Genomic DNA, 23972 nt, shown 5'->3' with positions numbered 1-23972 from the left:
TTACTTTCTGTCTTAAAATGTTTTTAACTGTATTGGCACAGCATAATGGCCAAATAGGATGTGTTTTATTGCATATGCTTAAGCCCAAAGAAGTCGCCTTTTTTTAGAAAAACAATTTCCATAATAACTGGTTATTTTTCTGTAAATCACCTTCATGCTTATTTGGCTTATCAGACTTCAGCTTTACTTGACAGCAAATAATTATGTTTGAAACGCATATACATATCTGGCCTTAATTATAAACACATCTGCATATCAAGCTGCATATGGTTCATGTTCTTTTTCATAACAGACACTGGAACAGAATATAATGTGCTCAGTTAATAATCAGAAGAGTGTACATCATGGGAAATCCCTCAGCTGCTAGGGCTTGCAGGATCAGTGCAGCCATTTCACTGTGGCAGATGTAGTGTATTTTGTTCCCATACCTATATTTTTGCTTAAAAATCTTTTAATGGACAGTTATATGAAATGTTATTTTTTGTCAGAACGCTATAAAGACAAACATCTTTAATTTATGGTCTCTTTCAGTTAAACCTGGTAAATCAAATTTTAAGATTCCCACGGTCTGATAAGACTTTAGTCTTATTTTATGTATAGAAGCTCTCTGATCCACAAGCAAAACCTGGACTGTGAAAGTGAAGTGTGGAAAAACAGAGAACAATGAAGTCAAGATAAGAGTTGAGCCTTCAAAATGAAGTCACTTGTAAGCAGTCACTTCTGACATTTATAGGGCTATTCCCAAGCAGTAAAGTTAAAGTTCTGTACAATGGTAGTGTAGAAACTAGACTTTTGTTTGTTTTTCTTTTCATACTATTAAGCTTATTTTAATGTTCTAAATCACATAAAAAGCGCCCGCCCCCACGAAATAGGTCATGCTCTCTCTCTCCCACAACCTGGGTTTAAAATTAACAAACAGCGCTTTCTTGTCGTTTATCAGTTTCTAGACTGTACCATCTAGACGGTGGGTAAAACACGTAGCGTACTTCCTGGTTAAAATGTCACTTTAGCGAACACAAAATGGGCAAAGACGTGAAGAAAACGCCTTTTTTTAAAATAAAAACTTGGCCATTTCTCACGACTAGGTTTCTGTAGTGAAATTAATGCGCCGTCAACCGAAAAAATCAGCAACCACCTGTAAAACAACGACTTACACACGTCCCCGTTTTTCGCAACCTGTCTCGGCATACACCTGCGGGGCGTTCGGGTCCTCCCAAGTCTACAACACACAAAGACGCAAAATGGAGGTGTTACTATCTGTCTGAGGAAAATTACATGTACCTGAATACGTTTTTGTTTGTATATTTACGAATTAAAAATACTTAAGTCTACCGAGACCGCGAGGAAGCAAGGTTAAACATGTTCTGGACGATAATCTTCGCCGCTTTAATGGCGACAGGTAAGTTGGCCTGTATTTGTCAAACAGGGTGGGGGCCGGGGAAACTTTGACATACAAACCGCCTTTCTAAATACTCTAGCTTTTCCAAAATTATAACTTTTTGTGGGCATTTTTCTTGTACTGATGGCTTGAGGTCTTTTAACGATTGTGTTTTGGGGGAAAACGTTTTTTAAAAAATTGACAACAAGGATTTTAAAACAACCTGTTGGGACATAAAATTAAAATGGCTCTTTCTTCTCGGTAGTTTTTAATATAATGCACTCGCAGACAAACAAAAATAAAATAAAAAATAGATTAATATGAATAAAACAATTTATGAATCCTATTTTCAAAGTAATTCTTTTGTTATTATTATTATTATTACTGATATTGTTATTATTCGACATATTTACAAAAAACAAACTTTTAGTTGAAAAAAATGCGGGTAGAAAAGGGTTTTTTTGTTTTTTTGTTGGGTTTTGTTTTGCTAAATACACCTTTTTGAAGCCTTGTGGGTTGGTGTTGGTTTTATTTGTAAACTTTAAATATTGGGGAACTGAAGTTGATTGAGAGGAAGCCGAATTGGTATCCAACGCATAGCCTTTGGATAAAATAATATAACTCATAATTAAGTGCAGTAGAAATGCAGACGAAAGCGGAGGGAGCCGAGTAGTTTTTGTATGATGTTGCATTCTTATAAACAAAAACGTCCACTATAACTCATGTGTGGTGATTTAAGGCTTGTTGAGGGCTGCATCCGGGCCTTACTTAGGGCTGTATATAGTAAACCTGTTGAATTATAATGTCACTATCACTAACTAGTCAACATCTTCAAGTATCACATACTTGGATAAAAAAGTTTTTTTTAACTAACTGTAAAGACATGACATAGACTTCAAAACTTCCTTTAATTGTAGTTCTGTGTTATCAGAACGTAGCCATCATAATCTAAAGCTATAGTGGTTGGAGCTCATGCAGCCAGACTCATTACAGATGAGGTGACTCATTACATGTACTCTCGGTGATACTAGAAGTGAAGAAATGGTGTTTGGCTCGTGCCACGCCTTTGGGGAATACTAGAGGATGTAGGATGCCTTTTTTTAAATGTCAGAAACATGATCATGATAATCACAGTAATAATACATAATTTGTGTCAATCTTCATTGTTAACTTATATTTTTGTTTTCTTTCTAGAATCCACTATGGGTGTATCAGTTCAATGTCCTACCAAGAGGTATGTCGTCATTCTCTTCCAGCCTGTCACCCTTACCTGTCAGTATCAGACAACGGCCACTCAGCTCCCTATTGTAACGTGGAAGTATAAGTCTTACTGTCGGGACCCGGTTCAGGCTGCACTCAATCCCAGCAGTGCAGACAACATTCTGTCTCAAAACAACCCCAACTATAACCCCACCATTGAGTGTGCAGACAACCAGAGGACAGTGCGAATAGTGGCCTCCAAGCAAGGCACTGCAGTTACCCTTGGCCCTGAGTACCAGGAGCGCAAGATCAGCATAACCGGCAGTAAGTTGGTTAATTAGTACACTGAAATTCTATTAAGATATGTAACAGCCTTGGCACGACATGTTAGTCTGTAAGCAGTACCAAAATGTTGATGCTGTTCATCTGGACATAGCATTTTGAAAACTTGGATGAGTGATGAAATATTTCTTCCACTTAAAACGCTACATGCAGATGAACAGCTCAACATTTTGGGATTTCCTTACCCGGATGTTTGAGCATGAATCAAGATGTCTGTCAGTAATTCCTTCTTCTGTTGTAATTAATCTGGAAAATGCATAAACACTGCGAGGGTGTACATTTAATTTTCCTAAGGGGCCACAAGAGAAATTGGGTCTGTTGTGGAAGGCCATACCAATAACATTTAAAAAGATTGAATTAATACTGAGCAGAATTGAGTTCAGTTTAATGGTGGGGACCCTTCACAACAGTACCAGGTTCTCATTTAGCCACTTGAGAAAATAAATTGCCTGTCTCTGCAGTAGTTTCACATAGGGCTGTGCGATATGACCAAAATCTCATATCCCAATATAAGACATCTATCATAAAGTCATAACGTCATAACGATACAAAGCACAAAAAAATTTACATTTTCTGTAAATTCTGTGAATCGCGGGCAGCTCGACTCGTGAAGTGTTTCCAGCTGGGCGTCGTGTACCTGGAGTCGAGTGTTTGAACCGATGCATGAAACGATATATTTTTAGACATAAGTTGTAACGGCCGCTGTTTTCTTTGTGAGTATTTATTACACGGCGTGCTGCGGGGAAAAGCCTGTTCTAACGTTTGAGTCTAAGGTTTATTTTTTAGCACCTGGCGGCTCTTTTTTCCTTCTCATCCGTAAATACTCTGCATACTCTTTCATAGAGCTGGGCGATAGAACGATAACGATATGTATCGCGATATAACTTTTACTCGATAGAGAAATTAAGCTATCGCGATAGACCTCGCCGCTCTTGTCCTCTTTAAAAAAAAAAAAAAAAAAAGGTCAGCCAATCCAAATTAAGTAGCGCAGAGCCGAACCAATCACAGCCGCAGCGTCACGTCGCGTGACTTGTTACGTACAGCACAAGTGCCAAGCCGCACGTGTGTTTGTTTGGGAAGCAGCCAGCGGATAATGGAGCCAGCGCGTAATGGAGGAAATGAGTGTGCCGACTAGAAAAATCAACCGAGCGTGACCGAAGAGAAAACAGACGATGGTTCCAACGCCGGAGAGATTGTCGAACGGAAGAGCCAAAGAAGTTCCTTAGGGTGAAGGTATTTCGGCTATTTCAAGTCTGACAAAAAACAGAGTAGCGTGCACTGTAAATTGTGCCGAAAGCAAGTCTGGAAATACAATAAACTGGTGCATGCGTCACACTGTGCGCCACGTTATTGTTTCGGTGAAATGAATTTCTACAATACTGTTAATTCTACTCTCTGCAGTGTTTAAATGCTTACATATACACACAGTTACTGTCCGTCCACACATACGACTCTGTTCTGCTTCTATGCCCCAGCTTTGTTTACTTTTTCCCACCGAGGCTTCTAGACTTCTGATTGGCCAACATTTCTGCACGGTTAGGAATCTAGCGCCACCTGCTGCTTTGGCATGTTCATAGCAGCGTTTTCCTTCATTTCTGCCTTTATGTGTGGACGGGATTATTTTTTAAAACAAAAACGGAAAATCTCCGTTTTCAAAAATACCCGTGTACATGTGGACGTAGCCTCAGTCTCTGACTGGAAGCGCTAATTCGTCATTCGGCTTTTGTCAGACTAAAGTAACTGTTAAAACAGTTTGAAAAGCTAAGCTATACAACAAGGAGAGATTGAGAATTTCCTTTTAGTTCTCAGTTTATTTGATATTGACAAAAGTTAGTCAGTTTTGTCTGTTCTTCTGTAAAACAAACTAAGATTTATTTTTAGAATTAATATTTTGTTTCTAAGTGGAATTGACAATTTAGTAGTCTGTTTCGTTTGTTCTATTTTGAAACTTAAACGCTTTAGCGGCTGCCTTTTGTGTAGTTTGCAATATTTGCCTTTATTTATCTGAAAAAGTCTCATGTTCCTTAAGTACATCTACCCTGTTGAACTTATTATGGGAAATAAATATTTAAATAAAAACAAGCTGCTGATTATTTCACATTTTACTTGTGAGCAACGGCACATTTAAATCTTACAAATATAGTTATTTGGCTTATATCGTGATAGATATCGTTATCGCCTGAAATGAAAAAAACATATCGTGATATGAAAAAATCTCATATCGCCCAGCTCTACTCTTTCATGTGATTCAGTTTATTTTGAAAAGTCTCAACAGGATCTTGAGCTTTATTGCGAAAGGTTTATGTGGAAAATAAACAAGCGGACACGCAATGGTTTTACCATCGTTGTTGATAATGACAAAGCATAAAAACAGGCGCTTGTCCATCCGTAGTGTGTTTAAATTAAATATAAGAGAAAGAGAGAACTTTAAGAAATCAATATAGCCACTACAATGACCATCACAACGATGAAACATAAACGTTTATTTTGCAACACCATGAAACAAATGATAGCGTAAAATGAAACATAGATGTTTTTATATCGTCATCCGATATACTGTATATCGTTATATCGAACAGCCCTAGTTTCACATTACATGAGAGCTATATATCACTTTTTTCTATTATATGTTCTGTTCAGATGTACTGAATTTGTATGAGAAAAGAAAGAATACTAATGTAAAGAATCTTACTGTTCTGTAGTCTTAAGTCTTACTATTCAAAGATCTGTCTGACCATCCATCCATCCATCCATCCATCCATTTTCTTCCGCTTATCCGGGGCCGGGTCGTGGGGGCAGCAGCCCAAGCAGAGAAGCCCAGACCTCCCTCTCCCCAGCCACCTCCTCCATATTTTCCAGGGCAACACCCAGGCAATCCGAGGCCAGCAGAGAGATATAATCTTTCCAGCATGTCCTGGGTCTCCTCCCGGTGGGACATGCCTGGAACACCTCACCCAGGAGGCATCCTTGTCAGATGCCCGAACCACCTCAACTGGCTCCTTTCAATGGAGGAGGAGCGTCTCTACCCTGAGCCTCTCCCGGATGGCTGAACATCTCACCCTATCTCTAAGAGAGAGGCCAGTCACCCTTTGGAGGAAGCCCATTTCTGCCGCGATTTTGTTCTTCCGGTCACTACCCACAGCTCGTGACCATAGGTGAGGGTAGGGACATAGATCGACCGGTAAATTGAGAGCTTCACTTTTACACTCAGCTCTCTCTTCACCACAACAGACTGGTACAGTGTCCGCATCACTGCAGCTGCCGCACCAATCTGTTTGTCGAGCTCCCACTCCCTTCTTTCGTTACTTGTGAACAAGACCCCGAGATACTTAAACTCATCCACTTGGGGCAGAAACTCGTCGTACTCCACCAATTTTCTGGCTGAGGACCATGGCCTCAGATTTGGAGATGCTGACGCTGTGAACCATTCCAAGGCGAGCTGGAGGCCAACAAACCCACATCATCCGCAAAAAGCAGAGATGAGATCCTGAGACCACCCAACTGAAAGCCTTGCACCACTTGGCTTTGCCTAGAAATTCTGTCCATAAAAATTATGAACAGAATCGGTGACTTTGTCAAAGATCTATTTCACTCTTATTTTCAATACAAAAGGGATGGCATATTTCAATCCAATTGTTTGTTTGTTTGTTTTCAAACTGATTTGAAACATGGGTATTTTTGATGGGCTCACTCATTTTCTTATAAGTTGAACAGTGCTGCTAGGTTGCTGCTCTTTTTTATGATAGATCTCAGGGTAATGAATTGCTAATAACAATAGTCTGTAGCTCGGAACAGAGGACGCCATCATCTACCTGCTCAGTCGTGTCTACACCCATCTGGACCAGCCGGCGAGCACTGTGAGGGTCATGTTTTTTGACTTTTCCAGTGCTTTCAACACCATCAGGCCGACCCTCCTGGGTGATAAGTTAGCAGCGATGCAGGTGGATGCTTCTCTGGTGTCCTGGATTGTTGATTACCTGACAGGAAGACCACAATATGTACGTCTTCCACAGTGTGTGTCTGACAAGGTGATTAGCAACACAGGGGCACCACAGGGGACTGTCCTCTCCCCCTTCCTCTTCACCCTCTACACCACAGACTTCAGCCACTGCACAGAGACCTGCCATCTTCAGAAGTTTTCTGATGACTCTGCGGTGGTTGGATGCATCAGCAGGGATGATGAGACAGAGTACCGGGCTGTGGTCGACTCCTTTGTCACGTGGTGTGAGCAGAATCATCTGCAGCTCAACGTGGCAAAGACCAAGGAACTGATCGTGGACTTCAGGAAGACCAGGAAACACTTGACCCCTGTTTCAATCCAGGGGGTCAGTGTTGACATTGTGGAGGACTATAAATACCTTGGAGTACACATTGACAATAAACTGGACTGGGCTAAAAACACCACAGCACTTTACAGGAAGGGCCAGAGTCGTCTCTATTTTTTGAGGCGACTGAGGTCCTTCAACATCTGCCAGAAAATGCTGAGGATTTTCTATGAGTCTGTTGTGGCCAGTGCGATCCTCTATGCTGTTGCATGCTGGGGGAGCAGGCTGAGGGTCGCAGATGCCAACAGACTTAATAAACTGATCCGTAAGGCCAGCAATGTTGTGGGGATGGAGCTGGACTCCCTCAAGGTGGTGTCGGAGAGGCGGATGCTGTCCAAGATAAAGACAATGTTGGATAACACCTCCCACCCACTCCATGACATGTTGGTCAGTCACAGGAGCTCGTTCAGTGAGAGACTGAGATTACCGAAAAGCACCACTGAACGACACAGGAAATCATTCCTGCCTGTGGCCATCTCCCTGTACAACGCATCCACTTAACACACTGTTTGCTGCTACAGCTACACATGTTTCTTTTCCAAATATTTATTTATAAGTGACTTATGTATGTATGTATGTATATATATGTATATATTGTACTATTCTTAGTTAGCGTATTGTCTGTCTTGTCTTAATGTTGGTTTAAAATGGAGCACTGTAACAAAAAATAATTTCCCCCAGGGATCAATAAAGTATTCTGATTCTGATTCTGATTCTGATAGCTGTACTGTTTATTTGCTGTACGTTAGAATGTGCTGAAGTATGATGGGCACTGAGTAGATATAATTCTAGAAAAAAATCACAGTAAGGTGATGGATATAAATTCATTTCAGTTCAGGTTTATTTATATTGCAATAAATCACAAGGCAACTCAAGGTACTGTTAACTCCAAGATAAAGACCCCACACTATTCAGAAGAAAACCCTAAGAAACAGACAATCCTCTTTGGGCAACTACCTGATAACAAGTGAAAAACTTCCTTTTAAAAGAAAGAACCCACGAGCAGAACCAACCCAGCTGCCCTGCACGTGTCCTGTTCAACGACCAGTTGAGTGCTTAGTCATAGCTGGATACCTGACTTGCTGGGGCCTTCAAAATGAGCAATGGAGTCTTAAAAAATATTCAGTGGTTTGAAAAAAGTAAAAAAAAAAATTCTAATGTTTTAATTGATTTGACTGAGTCAATTAAACCACATACCTCTTGAGGGGCAGCTTGAATTTGGTAGTGTATAGTTCATGTATTTGAGGGTCATCTGGTAGACCCACAGTTTTTGAATAACAACTATCGAAAAACAATGACAAAAAAATGTACTAATATTAATTGTTACCCATAGATGCAGACCTGAATATCGCACAGACTGCATGGGGAGACAGTGGTGTCTACTTCTGTTCTGTCATCTCTTCTCAAGATGTTACAGGAAATAGTGAAGACTACACAGAGCTCCTTGTACTGGGTAAGTTAATTCCATTTATAGCCACTGCATTCAGGTACAGGTATACTCTATGCAGACACTTCTTCGTTTTGCTTTCAATTTCTTTCCCCCCATCCACAATATTGTGCTTACACATTAGAATATTTGAGAACAAATGCACAAAACCATTGGCGTGACATATTTTTCAAGTGGCTGAAAGGATAGGAGGGTATTTATCACAGGTTGAGTTCTTAAAGGGTTTTTAGAGTCACAGGTTGCAGGTAACAAAAGCAGACCACATAAAAATAATTGTGGCTTTATCTTTCTTTCACAGAGAGAAAGTCAAATTCTACTGACCTCCTGCCTGGCATTGACTTACTGGTTATGGAAGGTAGTACAAGCCTCTTGATATAGCTCAGTCAAGTTTCAGTCCCACAGTAGAGGCGTATGAACTATCAGGTTTAACCTTAAAGAACAGGAGCGTAACAATGAGGTTGGAGTAATGAGTAATTCCTTGCAAGAGTACAATTGGCTTGTGTGCTTTTTTAAAAACATAACCACTCTTGACTCATTTTGCTAGAAAAAATTATCTGACACATGATAAATTCCTTTTAAGGTCACACTCCAGAAGTGCCTTTACATATAGGAAGAAACTGTGACTCAATTTGAAACCAGGCTGCTATATTTAAGGGTCAGGCATCATGTTCTGGGTAGAAATATAGGTTTATGCACTGCTCTGCTTTACTTGCTGTTTACTGGCATCCTTAATATCCCATTATGCTGTTATCTGTCTTTGTTTCTTTCTTTCTTTAGTGTGACTCAATTCACATGTTTGTATATCTAACTTTCAGTGTGAGTACAGGGAGCCTGTTACCAAAGTACATTCAGCCCTCATTCCCTTTTCTGTGTACACAGCCCTATGTTTTTCACACTGCTAACACAGTTTGCATTTTAGTTGATTCATTTCAATATACAGTGTCTTCTTTCTCTGTTGTTTTTTTTATGAGCTGCATGCATAGACTTGTGAACCGGCTTTACCGGTTTAAACCTTTTAAAAGTCACCATGGTTGCCAACATGTGTTGTTTATGTAAATGACAAAAATGGCATGTAAGTCTTATCTTGTGGAACTGTCTCGTCTGTTATGACTATTATTGTTAAGATGCATTTACATATACAGTATAGGTGTTTTCTGTTGTTGATGTAATACACAAATAAAGGAAATGTGGACCACTGTAGCTGTAGTTCAGGTTCATATGAATTTCATGTGTTTTTTTTCTCCTGGACTATGTCAGCAATTGAAGAAGAAATGTCAAATCTTAAATCTTTAAACAAATGCATTTAATTGTTGGTCTTTTGCAGACTGGCTCCTGGTTGTTTTGGTGGTCCTTGGCTTCTTTCTGCTGGTCCTCTTGATTGGGATTTGCTGGTGTCAGTGTTGTCCACACACCTGCTGCTGTTATGTCAGTTGCCCCTGCTGCCCAGATCGCTGCTGCTGTCCACGAGCATGTAAGTATCAAACGGAAAAGCCAATAAAATTGTGCATAACTTTCTTTAACCACATTTATTATTACTGTTTAATCCCATTTTAGACTCAAATGCGTCTGTTCCATTGAGTATCAGTGCATTTTGAGATCATAATTTTAATAGTACAGCGTACAATTCACTATAAGGAGAGTTCTTGTATGCCAGCTTGCACAAATTTGTGTGTGGGTCTTTTTTTTTGAGGGGGGGGGGGGGTTGAATTTTTTTCATTGATGTATTGGTCACATTGTTTTAGTAACAGTGATTTTATGTCACTTGGTTTCACTATGTCTGTTTCACACACATTACACACAGTTAGATGGTGGGAAGTGGATGAGCATTCAGCTTTAAATTTATTGCAGGAAGCCTGACCCCCAGAGGCTTTATTAATTAAATTTCCATAACTATGTTTAAAATGTAAATATGATCCTCAAGCCAGGAAACGGTTAACTTTAGTTTGGTTTCCTATCGAGACAACCCTGAACAAACTGGAGGGGAAAGGTTTTGGGGGTGCCTCCTAGTCAATTTTGCCTGTTAGCAAAAGAAAAAAAAATTTAAAAAGAGAGAAAAGAAAATGACTGTGAGCTTATTTTGTGGTGGGAGCCTATACTAATAAATCAAACAGAGGAAACATTTTGACAACTTCTCTTTTAGTAGAGTGCGTGTAATGCTCAGCCAACAGCATCATCTTGTTAACATATTTTAAAAGCTGGACTTCAGGTACTGAAATACTCAACTGGAAAAGTCATTTTCTTTTAGATTTTTTTTAAAAACAAGTTTAAGGTAATGCATTACTGTTTCAGCCCTCATTTGCATGTTTGTAAGCCAGACTGTTTTCCCCTCCAGTGGGCATGGTTTTTAAAGTACACTGACTCAATGGGAAGTTGGGGTATTTCCTAAAAGGGTTAACAGAATACCTCTATTTATTTAATGGAAAGACAGTAAACTATTATCTGTTCTGTTTTAACTCTCAACAGAAAAATCACAAATTTTAAACTAATAATTTTACAGTCTCCAGCAGTTGATGTCATCTTTCACCAACATGCTTAAAACCAACTCTGTTCCATTGTCTTGCAGTGTATGAGGCAGGAAAAGCAGTAAAGAAAGGTATGGGGGATCAATATGCTTCCACCCTCTATGCTCAGAGTATGTATGGTCAGCCACCATACATGCAGCCTGGTATGCCTCTACTTCCTGTACCTAATGGGGTTGGAGCCCAGCTGCCTCAGAGTGGTTACGGTCATGAATATGATGGTGCCAGCTCAGGTAGGTGATACAAATTACAAACCTGAAAGTTCACAATGATTACTGTCTGTTGCAGTTTTCATAATGTGTTGTACTTCTGCAGCCATGAGTAGGAAAATTCAGTTAACTGTTGAATATGAGTTTCATAATAACAACGCAGAGGTTTTTACTTTGTGCAGAGATTAGCTTTGTGGAGTGCTTGTTCAAATTTGCTTTGTTTTTGTTCTCTATGTAGTGGGACACGGCTCCCAGGTACCTTTGCTACGTGAGCAAGACCGAGGGGACAACAGTGAGTAGAGTGTGTGTGTTGGGGGGAGGAATTAACCCACCCACACCCAAACAGTACACTGCGGTGTGAATGTTTTTTTTTGTTTATGTGGGTGGGGTAATTTTTTTTTTCAGTATTATCTCTCAGATTTGAGGAATTCCCTCACTATATGTGGTAAATTATGAATATAAACCAAATTTAAAGTGAGAAGATACATTTAAAACCTCACCTCACCTAAAACTGATTCTTTGCATTCTTACTCTCATCTTACTTTGATGTGGTTATGTTCACATTATGTGTGCATTTAAAAAAAACTGTATTTGTGTGACACAGCTGCTTAGTCTGTTCACATTTTTTTATATCCGTGGATATTTGTGTTTGAAGTTCTCTTTTAAATGTAAAATTGATAATTTGATTTTGTTGTATACATTTATTAAACATTTTATTATATTTTAGGATTTTATGCATCTACTTTTGGAAGAGCTCAAATATCTTAACACCACTTTAAGTCTGTAGAACACCTTTTGATGCATATTAGCTTAGCATGTTGCTAGGGCAGTGTGCTTCATCTACTTCGTCCAGGTCTCACTGTTGCATGTCTGTCTTTATACATAAAGTTATATGTAAAATATAGATTAGCAGTGAATTGTATCTAATGCAAATAATTTTGTTTTCCATGCGCTGAGAGCAGAATTGTGCTGTCAAAGCTTATATTTACTCTAATGTTGCAAAACTGACAAAATTATAAAGATTTTATAGTTCTCTTAGTTCCTCTAATAGCATCATGCTGACTTTGGCGGTTCTTCACCCAGAAAAAAATATCACTTTTGGTAAAAAAGTTTTGTAAACAAAACATCTTTGTTGATTATACTCTTAATCAAATGTCAATAATTTACAGCTTCTCATAAACAAAGCAGCGCATATGAAAGTAAAAAAAAAAAAAGTATGACAAGCCTGTGCAATAAAGGGATTTCAACTTGTCACAAATATGAAAGCATTTTTTGATGGTTTTGATAAGAGTATGCAAATATTGAAAGAAGCTGAAATCATTCACTATATTTGAACTTATTCTCCTCACTTCAGCTCGCAGTGGTTTTCGAATCCAGGTGGACCCTGACGGGAACGCAACGCGTGCCATTTACTATATGGAGAGGGAGCTTGCCAATATGGATCCTTCCAGGCCTGGCAACTATCAGCGCGGTGAGTAACTGATTGCTTCCTATTATTCCTGTGTGGCAGACTATATTAGATTCTGTGGCTGGAAGTCCTATATACATTGATTGGTTGAATTTTGGTTTGGTTTTGGTTTTCTTTATTAAACAGGGATAATATATATTAATACATGAATAAAAAATATTCTTTGTTTTGTTTAATTAATTATAATACTAATAGTTCTGCTCTAAACTGATATAACTGTCTATCTAATAGTTTTAATGGACTGATAATATATAATGGTCATATAATTTAAGAAGACCATTTTCTGTCTGCCAGAGAGAGAGAGAGAGAGAGAGAGAGAGAGAGAGAGAGAGAGAGAGAGAGAGAGAGAGAGAGAGAGAGAGAGAATAATGTGTGTGTGTATAATGTGTGTGTGTATAATGTGTGTGTGTATAATGTGTGTGTGTATAATGTGTGTGTGTATAATGTGTGTGTGTATATGGAATTGTGGTTGTGATGGGGAAAAACCAGTACGTGATGTCATGTGTTTCCTGTTTCATTTGTCATTACCACTTTCCGCACTTGTGGTTTGTAGCTGGTAAATGTTACCCAGAAAACAATATGTCACAGGAACAAATTTTAACATTCTGCAGTCATGTACGTGAAAACTGACTGCATTTAGTAATACAAAATAAAATTACCGTATTTCCCGGACTACAAAGCGCACCTGAATATTAGCCGCACCTGACTAAAAGCCACAGGTGTTTCAATGTTGACTTATCATATGTAAGAGAATATGCACAAAGCGAATTGTCAGGAAAGAGATGGCTGTTTGGAGACACTTTTATTAATATTTTGAAAAAGAAGTTATGGGTACATATTTGCATAACTTTTTAGGTATATAAAAAAGTAGCGGTAATTACAAGTACAAAACATGTACTGTGCTTCATAAAAAGAGTTAAAATGTAGTACATAACAATAACCTACAGGACACCAGAAAAATTGATTCAGACTACCTTTTAGGCTCAGGTGCAGTGACACAGCTTTAACAAGAAGAAAAGTCAGTCATTCACCACCATCTTTCTCTTCTTCCTGCGCACTAAAACCACCAAAGTCCTCTTCTCCAGTGTCGGATACGAACAGGCTCAGGGTGGCTTCGTCATCCACTCCATCCACTCTCAGCTTCTTTCCTTCGTTGTCACTTTCAAAACCAAAGAAATCCTCGTTGTCAGTGTCAGAGTCGAACACCCTCAGAAGGGCCGTGGCGGTGTCCTCTCCATCATGCAGCAGTCAAGCCCTTCGAAATCCGTTGGTGATCGTGGATGTTTTCACACTTTTCCACGCTGTCAGAATCCACTGGTGGAGTTGGGCATAACTTGCTTTTTGCAAGTTTATCGCCGCTCATCATCCACGCCTCCCACTGAATGCGTAGCGGTACTTTGAAGTTTGTTTTTCGCGCTACTTCGTACGGCACTACGTTGTAGTGTCGTACAACAGCGGAACAAACAAAACAAATCCTCTTACGATATCACAAAAATCATGGACAATCCATAGAAAAGCCGCACCTGACTAAAAGCCGCAGGGTTCAAAGCTTGTGCAAAAAGTAGCGGCTTATAGCCCGACAATTACGGTACATAAATTACAACAATTGTTACTGATTGTGGCGCATTGATAGCTGCAGAGCTTTCATGTTGTTACTTTTCTGATCCTTCTACTAAACTTAATTTTATTTCGTCTGACCTGCATTTCTTTTTCAATTTTCCTGTCTTAGTGGACAACATGACTGAAGTCAGTTCCTTGCACGACAGTAGTGGATCTGAGCCTCGAAACCGTGGAGGTCGTTCCCAGCCCCCGCATCTCCCCACAGTGTATGACCATGATGAAGCTATGAGCACCATCAGCAGCGTTTCCCAGCAAGGCCGCCGCCGTGATGATTACCCGCAGCAAAGAGGTTACATGGAGAACCACGTACGTTCCCGTTCGATGGACAATCTTGACGATATTGGACGGCGATACCCCAGAGACGACTACCCACCACAACGCCGCCCAGACTCCAGAGGAGGAAGAGGGTGAGTGTTAGTTTCTCGAGTAACCTCCTTGTTGCCATCATCACATCATTTAGCAGTTTTTTTTCAGCATAATCTGTACCATGTGCAGCATCATTGAAGTTTCACAGTAATTGTCTTAGTGTAAAGATGAACCATGTACATATATCTCTCATTACAGGATCATTTATTTACCATTTCAAAGTAAAGAGAGACATGTGCAAATTGTTTAACTGAAATGTTCAGTCACCCACACATAGTGTCAGTTCAACCGCAACCTTTCAGTATCACAATGTTATCACTTTATCAAACTTAAATATATAAGAATAAATTAGATATCGTGGCACAGAAATTCTAGCAGGTCTTGTGTCATTTTTGTTCAAACAATCAACTATGTCTGCCTAGTTAAGCCTTGGCTCAAGGTAATTTCCAAATGTGTTTCATCAGAGTGAAGGGAATTGTAAACTAATTTAGCCTGATGACAAAGTGCAGCTGATAAATTTGCCCTAGTTTTTTTTTTTTTTTGTGGTTTACATCTTCAGTGATGCATGTACTTTCCACACAAGCTCACTAAAGAAAGGATCCATATTAGCATATCACACCATTTACCTTTCGTCATCGGCTTGATGTTTGAAGATATGTGCAGCAAGTCATTTAGTAAAGTTTCACAGAGATTTCAGACATCACTGTTAGTCATAAGCTCAAAATTTATTTCTTTGTCGTGTTCTCAACACTCAACACCTTCATCGCACTAATTGTTGTTGGACCTTGGTACCCAATGTCAAACTTGATGTCCTTCCCCCCCACCCCCGTCCATAGCATATGTGTTGTACCTCATTGATCTCTAGTTGTGATATCAGTTGCCTCTTCCAGATGTTACACTGAACTACTAGTTGTTTCACAGTTAGTCTAGATGTCAGGTATAGAAGATTCCATAATTCCCACATCTTCTTCATGTAACCTCTTCTGCTGGGATTGTGTAGTAGCATTCCGACAGCTCTGTGGTCTGCACCCTTGTACCTTCATGCTCCTTTGTTCTTTAAGATGTAATGTATATATTTCATATGGAAGCTGATATTTAAATAAACACCTAAATTCTTTTCATATATGAGAGATGTGGAGGGGTCTGGAGAAGGCATGGAGGACATTATCTCTGTAGGTTGATAATCGTCATTTCCATCAAGCGATGTGGTTGGTATCGTTTCACTCCTAGCACATGATCCAGTCTAGTATGTATACCCAGTTCTGTATACAGATCTAAAGTTTTCCTTTAGTTTTTTTTTCTTTTTTTGAGCAAAGAAGATATTTATATGTAATGTTGATAAGACATACGGACATTTGGGAACCATAACCTCCATCCCATGTGGAGTCACAGTATCATGAGTAGTTAACCTGTTACCAATTACAGATGCAATGTTTGGTTGTAAACATCACCTGAACTTTAAAGTGAGACTCGGAACACGACAGTAGCTGAAAACAGTTCAGCAAATTCAATGTGCTGTTTTGTGTTTCTTTAGCTCTGATGATGGGTGGAGCAGCAGCGCCCGGAATGGCTATGATCGTGACTATGATGACCGCAGACGTCGTGACTACTCCCCCGATCGCCGGAGAGGAGAGGGTGGAGCCTACGGGGATCTCCCAGGACGGCGCAGCCACAGTCGTGACGATATAATGGATCTGGAGAGGGATCGCTGGTATGGTGGTGGTGCAAGGGGCGGGCGTGAGGATTACGATGACAGTTTTCTACGAGAAGCCATGGAGAGGAAGAGGATGGGTGAGCAGCAGAGGGCGCGGAGCCAGGAGCGATTGGACAGCGAGAGCGACCGCTCAGATCGGGGGAGGGGGGCACGTGGGCCACCTCCACTACCTGTGAACCCACCCTCTGGAAACCCTGGCCGGCACAATGACTACCCGCCTCCACCACCACCGCCTTACAGTGAAGATGAAAAGAAAAGCAACCTCCGCAAGGTGAGTCACAGAAGTTGAGATTGCTGTAAGTGTATTGGTTTGATGATAATCTATGTTTTTACTTCTTATGAAAAGGCAAAAGTCATTACTGAAATTACTCTATTAATACATCTTCAGGGCCAATGACACATTGCTTGTTTTTTATCAAGAGAGTCTGTTTTAGTTTATTGGGTGAGTTAATGAGTTTTCTTGTTTTGCAGAATGGAGCTGTGAGTCGGGAGAGCCTGGTTGTGTGAAATAAAAACTTAAAGAGAACAAAGTACAACAAGGATGCAGCATTGATCTTTAAAAAAACAAGAGAGCGACTGTAAATATTTATTGCACTGCTAATTTGTTATGTTGATTTAAAAATGTCATAATTAGTCCTAAATGTGATTGTATGCTTTTCTAACATGGACGAGGTTTGCCTTTTCATGTACACAATATTTTGGCTGCCACAAGTGCCTTACAGTGTACATAATTTTATTTTTAGATAGTTAAAAATATCTCATCTCAACAATTACACATATTCAGAAGTTTTATATAGTTTCATTTAGCTGATGCAGGTATTAATGCAGTTTATGGATGTCTGTTGGTTTTGCATTTGTGAAAAGTAAAGTGACTTTTTTTTATGAATCTGTGTGCATTTAAAGGAATTTGTCTAGCTTTTTTGTTACTTGTCGTATTATTGTGTTCACTCGTTTTAGATTCCTCGTGGAACAAAATACTCCAGAGACTTTCTAACGCTAAATTGCAATTTTAACCTTCAGTATGTTGTACATAGGCATCCGGAAAAACATCTTACTGCAAATATTCATTTTGATGTGTTGAAATCTAATTTTAAAATAAAGATCTTCTTGCCAGGCCACATTGTTTGAGCTAAAAGTGTTTCACCACTAGATGCCACCATCTTGTTAGTATGCTGAAGCAGTGATGCTGTTTTAATGCAGCATTTTCTCTGTCCAGCAATTATTAATTCCTATTAGATTTAGAAATGTTAAGACTTTGATCAACCTTGCTTGTTGTTCAGTAAGAGATGATCAAATCGAGATTATTATTTATTTGTACCATTGTGAATTTAGTACTGGATAAGTATTTTGGTTTCTCCCTCTTAAAAGAAGAAATGTTAAAAACTATCTTCTTTGTCATTGTTTTTGTTACGATATATTGCTACAAACAGAAGCAAAGGTACAGTGTAAACGAAACCATTTTCTTTTTTAAAGAAAAAAGGTATAAAAACATGATTTAAGATCATACCAGTGTGTGTGTGTGTGTGAGGGACCTATTCAAACATCACAAATCACAGTGTTGAATAAAAACCCGGACTTTAGTCATTGCCTCCTTGGCTGTCTCAACATAATTGAAATGTAGACTTAATAAAGATAGGATTTATTTCAGAGGTGTTGCGTCATCTTTCAGATATGGCATTATTTCAGTTGCCAGTGGCTCCTCTGACGGTTGCTAAATATAAGTAAGAATGTCTGACTTGTAGGGGCATACTATAGGTTTAACATAAGACAAGTGTCAAGTTTCAGTGGTCCGCTCTTAAAGTGACGCAAGCTGGGGGGGGGGGTTTAAAGCCAGTCCGCAGTCTTTGCCTCCTTCACCTAAAAAAAGATTTCACTACGAGTAAAAGGTAAGAAGACCAAACCAACTTTTATGTCAGATCACCTGAATAGATTCTATAAAATAATATCCCTGTTCTACAGGTTTCTGGATTTCCGCCACTTTGTGTTTGTCCCTACTTCATGGGTGATGTATCCTCCTCACACTACATCCTCCTAGCTGTTCAGCAACACTGAGGTTCCTTAAGGGTGTTTACAGTGGCCAAGGTTTGTGCAAATGATCCTCCTTTGATCACACAGTGTCAGATGTCAGAGTGGTTACGTGCTTGCGGCAAGAAGTCATGTTGAAATCTTTGTTGCCATATTTGGTCTCTTATCACTTAATGAGAAAATCTAATTCTGACAAGTAAACAATCTGTCACTCTGAATGAGAAGTGGTGTTTTGATGCAAGTTTTGCCAGGCCTTCCAACTTGGTGCTAAAGTTAGACAAGATCCAAAGCCTCTATGTGTAGGGTTTGTGGTGCTTTGCTTTTTGCTTGTCTTTCCCCCCCAATTATTAGCTCTCTGTGACTGCATTATCAGTGACTCAGCTGCTGCATTTTCTACAGATTTGGTCATTTAAAAGTATTTTAAAACGGTGAGAATACCTAACATGTGACTGAGAGGGAGGCAGGGGGAATGGTGAAGATGCTAGTTAGTAAAGCCAACGCACAGTGAATAGAGGTGAAGAAGTGAGCGCAGGTAAGATTGAGGGGGTTGAGGGCAATGTCAGAGTTAAGGATGCAAAGATTTTCAGTGGACGTGACCTCAATAGGCAGGGTGAGAAATGAGTATATCAGAAGGACAGCTCAGGTGCAGTGTTTTTGAGAGATAGTTAAGAAAGCAGGTGGTAGGGATAGAATAAGATGGATAATCTGCTGTGGGCCCCCCCACAGCAGATTTGTTTTTTTGTTGTTGTTTTTAACTCGGCGAGGGAATCTTAAATCCAGAGAAAATCATGAATTACAGTTTTAAGGTAAGATCAGTAAATTCTTCTGACGCAATTGAGACTGCTTGCCTCAAGCAGCTAATTGAGCAATACGAAGTAATTTACAGATATATATATATATATATATATATATATATATATATATATATATATATATATATATATGTGTAAAATTGTAAAGTTTTTCATTCAATATAATAAACATCCTCACTTTTCAGACTTTTAATTATCTACATAAACCATATTCAAACATCTGCCACCATTGTTTTAATTGGGATACACAAAACAGAACTACTTAAACTGCAAACCATATTACAGTTGTGATGCTACTCATGGTTTCTTTTCAATACTGAGATCCAGCTCTGAGAAAACCAGTTACATGCACAGTAATCTCAAGAGAAGCAGTTCAAGTTCATCAGATAGAGCCGCTGCATATTAGTAAAAGCACGCAATATAAATGTGTTATCAAATCAAATCAAAATGATTTGATTTGAATATAAATGTGTTATAACTTGTTTATTTAAGTACTGTGACAAAGATAGGTACAATGGAGGTAAGAAAAGAACAAAACATACATTTGCTAACCAGGAAAACAAAACGTGTATTACAACCCACAAGAAACAACATGTGGGCTAATTTATTGGTCAAAATGTAATTCCTATGCAGAAAATGCACAACTTACTTTGACTTTTCCGCTTTCTTTTTAGGTCTTAGTGCATTTTAACGTGTAACTTTACATGTTTTAAATTATCTTGATATTCTTTCTCATATCTATGAAAAAGTGAGTGTTTTGTAGCCTGTTTTAAATGTTTTTCATGCTCTGCCTGTGTTCTGTATCTCCAGAGGTCTTCCAGAGGCAGTTGGCTGGCATTTTTGTCTAAATCCAATAAGCAGAATATTCATAATACACCCACATCAGGCACACTTGACATGGCAGTAACAAATGATGCTAATGTGCATTGTTTGTTATATGTACAAAATGCTCCGGTGGAGAAAACTCCATTTATACCACTTCACTACCAATTTAGTAATATTTGTTACACTGGACACTTCGGACACATCATTCAGTAAATATCTGGTCTTTATGAGTCCTGATAGATGATCAAAGGCAAAGACAGTAGCAATCATCCGTGCTGCACATCTGACACAACTCCTCTAAATAAAATAAGGCTCAGCTGGCTGGTTTGTGAATATTTGTGAAGACAGTTGCAGTACAGTTACAATCATTTAAGTCATTTAAGTTGCTTTGTATGTTTTTGTTTTTTCTTCTTCCTGTGGTAATAACTACATTTTACTTTACTTGCCACAGTCTTTTGCAGTATCATAACTGGAAGGGAAGCAGGGGTCCCACTGTTGATAGGACAACACAGTTTGTAGAGCAACCTTTTGTTCACTTACTGTTTCGACCATGCTTTCTTGCGCTGTGAGGGATTATCACTGATGCTTTGGATGTCAAGGACACTCCTATTACAGTGGCTTAGTCAACTTGACTCAGTGGTTGGCCTGTTCGCGACCTGTCTGATAGTTTGACCTATCCTGTTTTATGCTCTGTTGACCGTAATGTTGGCGATTTTGCCATATTACCATATCTTAACCCTCTACAGCATATCGTTGCCCTGAGGCAACAAACCACATTTTCATGCCTTACACTGGCCCTTCAAAAAAAAAAAAACCACTGTTTTTTTTCCTTCAAATAATGCTACCAGACACATCTCTATCCAATAAAATGATGAGTTGAAGGTGGTGTGACGTTCATTTTTGGGGGGGAGGACCCCTTTCTGCAAGCTGCACTACATGAGAGACATCTCCATTAGGAGGCACTATTTTACATGTTTATAGTGAAATAAATGTATATTAAAAATACTTGTATGTGCATGAATATGTTAAGAAGCATATTTGATTGTTTGTTCTACTTTTTAAAATTTATTTATACAGTAAAACTGTTAATTTTCATTCGTTGCCTCAAGGCAACACTGTGCAGTTAGCCCAAGTTTTTTCAGGCAATATAATGCATTTGCATATGTGTGTAGAGATGTGTTTGTGTGCATTTATATGATCATAGTAAATTTTTTTTTTATTTACAATCTACTCATAATTACATGACATGGACTTAATACCTTTTATGGAAGGAAACCAAGGGAATCTGCACTTCCTTTCCTCAGAAAGTGAGAAAAGTGAGCTTTCAGGGAGTGACATTGAAGTAGAGGAGTGGATCCCTGAATGAGATTTGCGGGACACTTAGGAGTTCAGGGGTCAGGGGTCAGTTGGTAAAGTAACTGTGTCTGTGTGTGTGTTAGTGCCCACATAGCAAGCAGGTCTGGCCAGGATCTGGTATCAAGTCGGCACTGCTGGCTGACTTCTGGCATGATAAGACGTATGTCATCCAGATATGGGACAGGCCTGGCATAGATGGCATGCCATATCTGGCTTGATTGTGGCTTGGTGTATGTGGCCCAGGCCTACAGAAAACAGGTCTGGCCCAGATTTGGCATCAAGCTGGCACTTCTGACTGACTGGTGTTTTGGCAAGGCAAGGCAAGGCAAGTTTATTTGTATAGCACAATTCAACAACAAGGTGATTCAAAGTGCTTTACAGAGACATTAGAAACAAGAACAAATAAAAAGCATGATAAACTAGCAAATAAACTAACTAACTAATTAACAAACAAACAAACAAACAACAGTATATAAAATCAAAACAGATAAAATCAGAACAGTAGATAAAATCAGTAGTTAAATGTAAGTTTTGAAATTTAAGCTTAAAGTGTGGATTTGGTGCTTTATTCAAATGCAGCTGAGAACAGGTGAGTCTTCAACCTGGATTTAAATAAACTGAGTGTTTCAGCTGATCTGAGGCTTTCTGGGAGTTTGTTCCAGATATAAGGAGCATAAAAGCTGAATGCAGCTTCTCCGTGTCTGGTTCTGACTCTGGGAACTGATAAAAGACCGGATCCAGATGACCTGAGGGATCTGGATGGTTCATACTGGGTCAGGAGGTCATTGATGTATTTTGGTCCTAAACCATTCAGAGCTTTATAGACCAGCATCAGAACTTTAAAGTCTATCCTCTGACGGACAGGCAGCCAGTGTAAGGACCTCAGAGCTGGACTGATGTGGTCCACTTTTTTGGTCTTAGTGAGGACTCGAGCAGCAGAGTTCTGAATGAGCTGTAGTTGTCTGACTGATTTTTTAGGTAGACCTGTAAAGATGCTGTTACAGTAATCAAGCCTACTAAAGATGAATGCATGGACTAGTTTTTCCAGGTCCTGTTGAGACATCAGATCTTTTATCCTTGATATATTCTTGAGGTGATAGTAAGCTGACTTTGTTATTGTCTTAATGTGTTTTTCTAAGTTTAGGTCTGCATCCATCACTACACCCAAATTTCTCGCCTGGTTTGTGGTTTTTAGATGTATAGATTGAAGTTCTCTGGTGACCTGTAATCGTTTTTCTTTGGCGCCAAAGACTATTACCTCAGTTTTGTTTTTGTTTAGCTGGAGAAAATTGTGGCACAACCAGTCATTGATTTCCTCAATGCATTTACCAAGAGCCTGTACAGGGCCTCGGTCTCCTGGTGACATTGTGATATATATTTGTGTGTCATCTGCATAGCTGTGATAGTTTATTTTGTTGTTGTTTATAATCTGTGCCAGTGGGAGCATGTAGATGTTAAACAGAAGGGGTCCCAAGATGGAACCTTGGGGAACTCCACATGTGATACTTGTCTGCTCAGATGTGAAGTTACCTATTGATACAAAGTATTTCCTGTTTTCTACGTATGTTTTGAACCAGTTTAGTACAGTTCCTGAAAGACCTGTCCAGTTCTCCAGTCGTTTGAGTAATATGTTGTGGTCAACTGTATCAAATGCTGCACTGAGATCCAGTAAAACTAGGACTGACATTTTTCCACTGTCTGTATTCAGACATATGTCATTAAACACTTTGGTCAGAGCGGTTTCAGTGCTGTGGTTCTGTCTAAAACCTGACTGGAAGGCATCGTAGCAATTATTCTGTTTTAAGAAGTAACTGAGCTGTTGAGAAACTGCTTTTTCAACGATCTTACTTAAAAACGGGAGATTTGAGATCGGCCTGTAGTTGTTCATTTGTGTCTTGTCAAGATTGTCCTTTTTCAGTATAGGTTTGATTACAGCAGTTTTTAGTGATTCTGGAAACACACCTGATAATAAAGAAAAGTTGACGATCTGTAACAGGTCTGACTCTAAAGTCTTTGAGACCTTTTTGAAAAAACTTGGCAGAGTGTATGTCAACCAGATGTGTGCCAGGTCTGGCAATGACGCCACTGTTTATGCAATGGCATGTCATATCTCAGGTGGTAGAGCAGGTTACAAACTGATCGGAAGGTTAGTGGTTCGATCCCTGGCTCCTCCAGTCTGCATGTCAAGAGTGTGAATGTGTATGAATGTAGTTAGGAAGCACTCAGTTAACCGAAAGTGGGTGAATATGGCATGTTGTATAGAGCACTTTGAGTAATCTGGGAGAGTAGAAAAGCGCAATATAAAAATCAGTCCATTCACTGTCTGAACAGAGTTTCGGCATGTTACTTTTGCACTGTTTTGCATG

General features: G+C 39.3%; 1 protein-coding gene across 2 annotated transcripts; it reads left to right on the top strand.

Moving 5' to 3' along the window:
- The first annotated feature begins 911 nt into the window (after window positions 1-911).
- lsr (lipolysis stimulated lipoprotein receptor) lies at window positions 912-17706 on the top strand. 2 transcript variants are annotated; one of them, XM_004551073.3, is made up of 11 exons: window positions 912-1399; window positions 2573-2902; window positions 8579-8698; window positions 8991-9047; window positions 10017-10163; window positions 11256-11444; window positions 11659-11712; window positions 12775-12891; window positions 14618-14915; window positions 16409-16859; window positions 17060-17706. In XM_004551073.3, exons 1-11 carry the CDS (start codon window positions 1360-1362, stop codon window positions 17093-17095), a joined length of 1839 nt encoding a protein of 612 aa, XP_004551130.3. In that variant the 5' UTR covers window positions 912-1359; the 3' UTR covers window positions 17096-17706. The 2 variants fall into 2 exon arrangements, with proteins under 2 accessions (XP_004551130.3, XP_004551131.3); XM_004551074.3 differs by lacking the exon at window positions 8991-9047 and having other exon boundaries at window positions 916-1399.
- The last annotated feature ends 6266 nt before the right edge of the window (window positions 17707-23972 follow it).

The sequence above is a fragment of the Maylandia zebra genome, linkage group LG11, assembly GCF_041146795.1.
Source record: "Maylandia zebra isolate NMK-2024a linkage group LG11, Mzebra_GT3a, whole genome shotgun sequence".
In the NCBI taxonomy this organism is placed as follows: Eukaryota; Metazoa; Chordata; class Actinopteri; order Cichliformes; family Cichlidae; genus Maylandia; species Maylandia zebra.
The sequence above is the reverse complement of the archived record's forward strand: the minus strand, read 5'-3'. Positions and strand labels throughout refer to the sequence as shown.

Bases quoted from the DNA above. Each gene is read 5' to 3' on its own strand.
- lsr (XM_004551073.3), top strand. From the start codon at position 1,360: ATGTTCTGGACGATAATCTTCGCCGCTTTAATGGCGACAG. The intron at 2,903-8,578 runs GTAAGTTGGTTA...TGTTACCCATAG, and splicing joins CAAGATCAGCATAACCGGCA to ATGCAGACCTGAATATCGCA. The intron at 14,916-16,408 runs GTGAGTGTTAGT...GTGTTTCTTTAG, and splicing joins GACTCCAGAGGAGGAAGAGG to CTCTGATGATGGGTGGAGCA.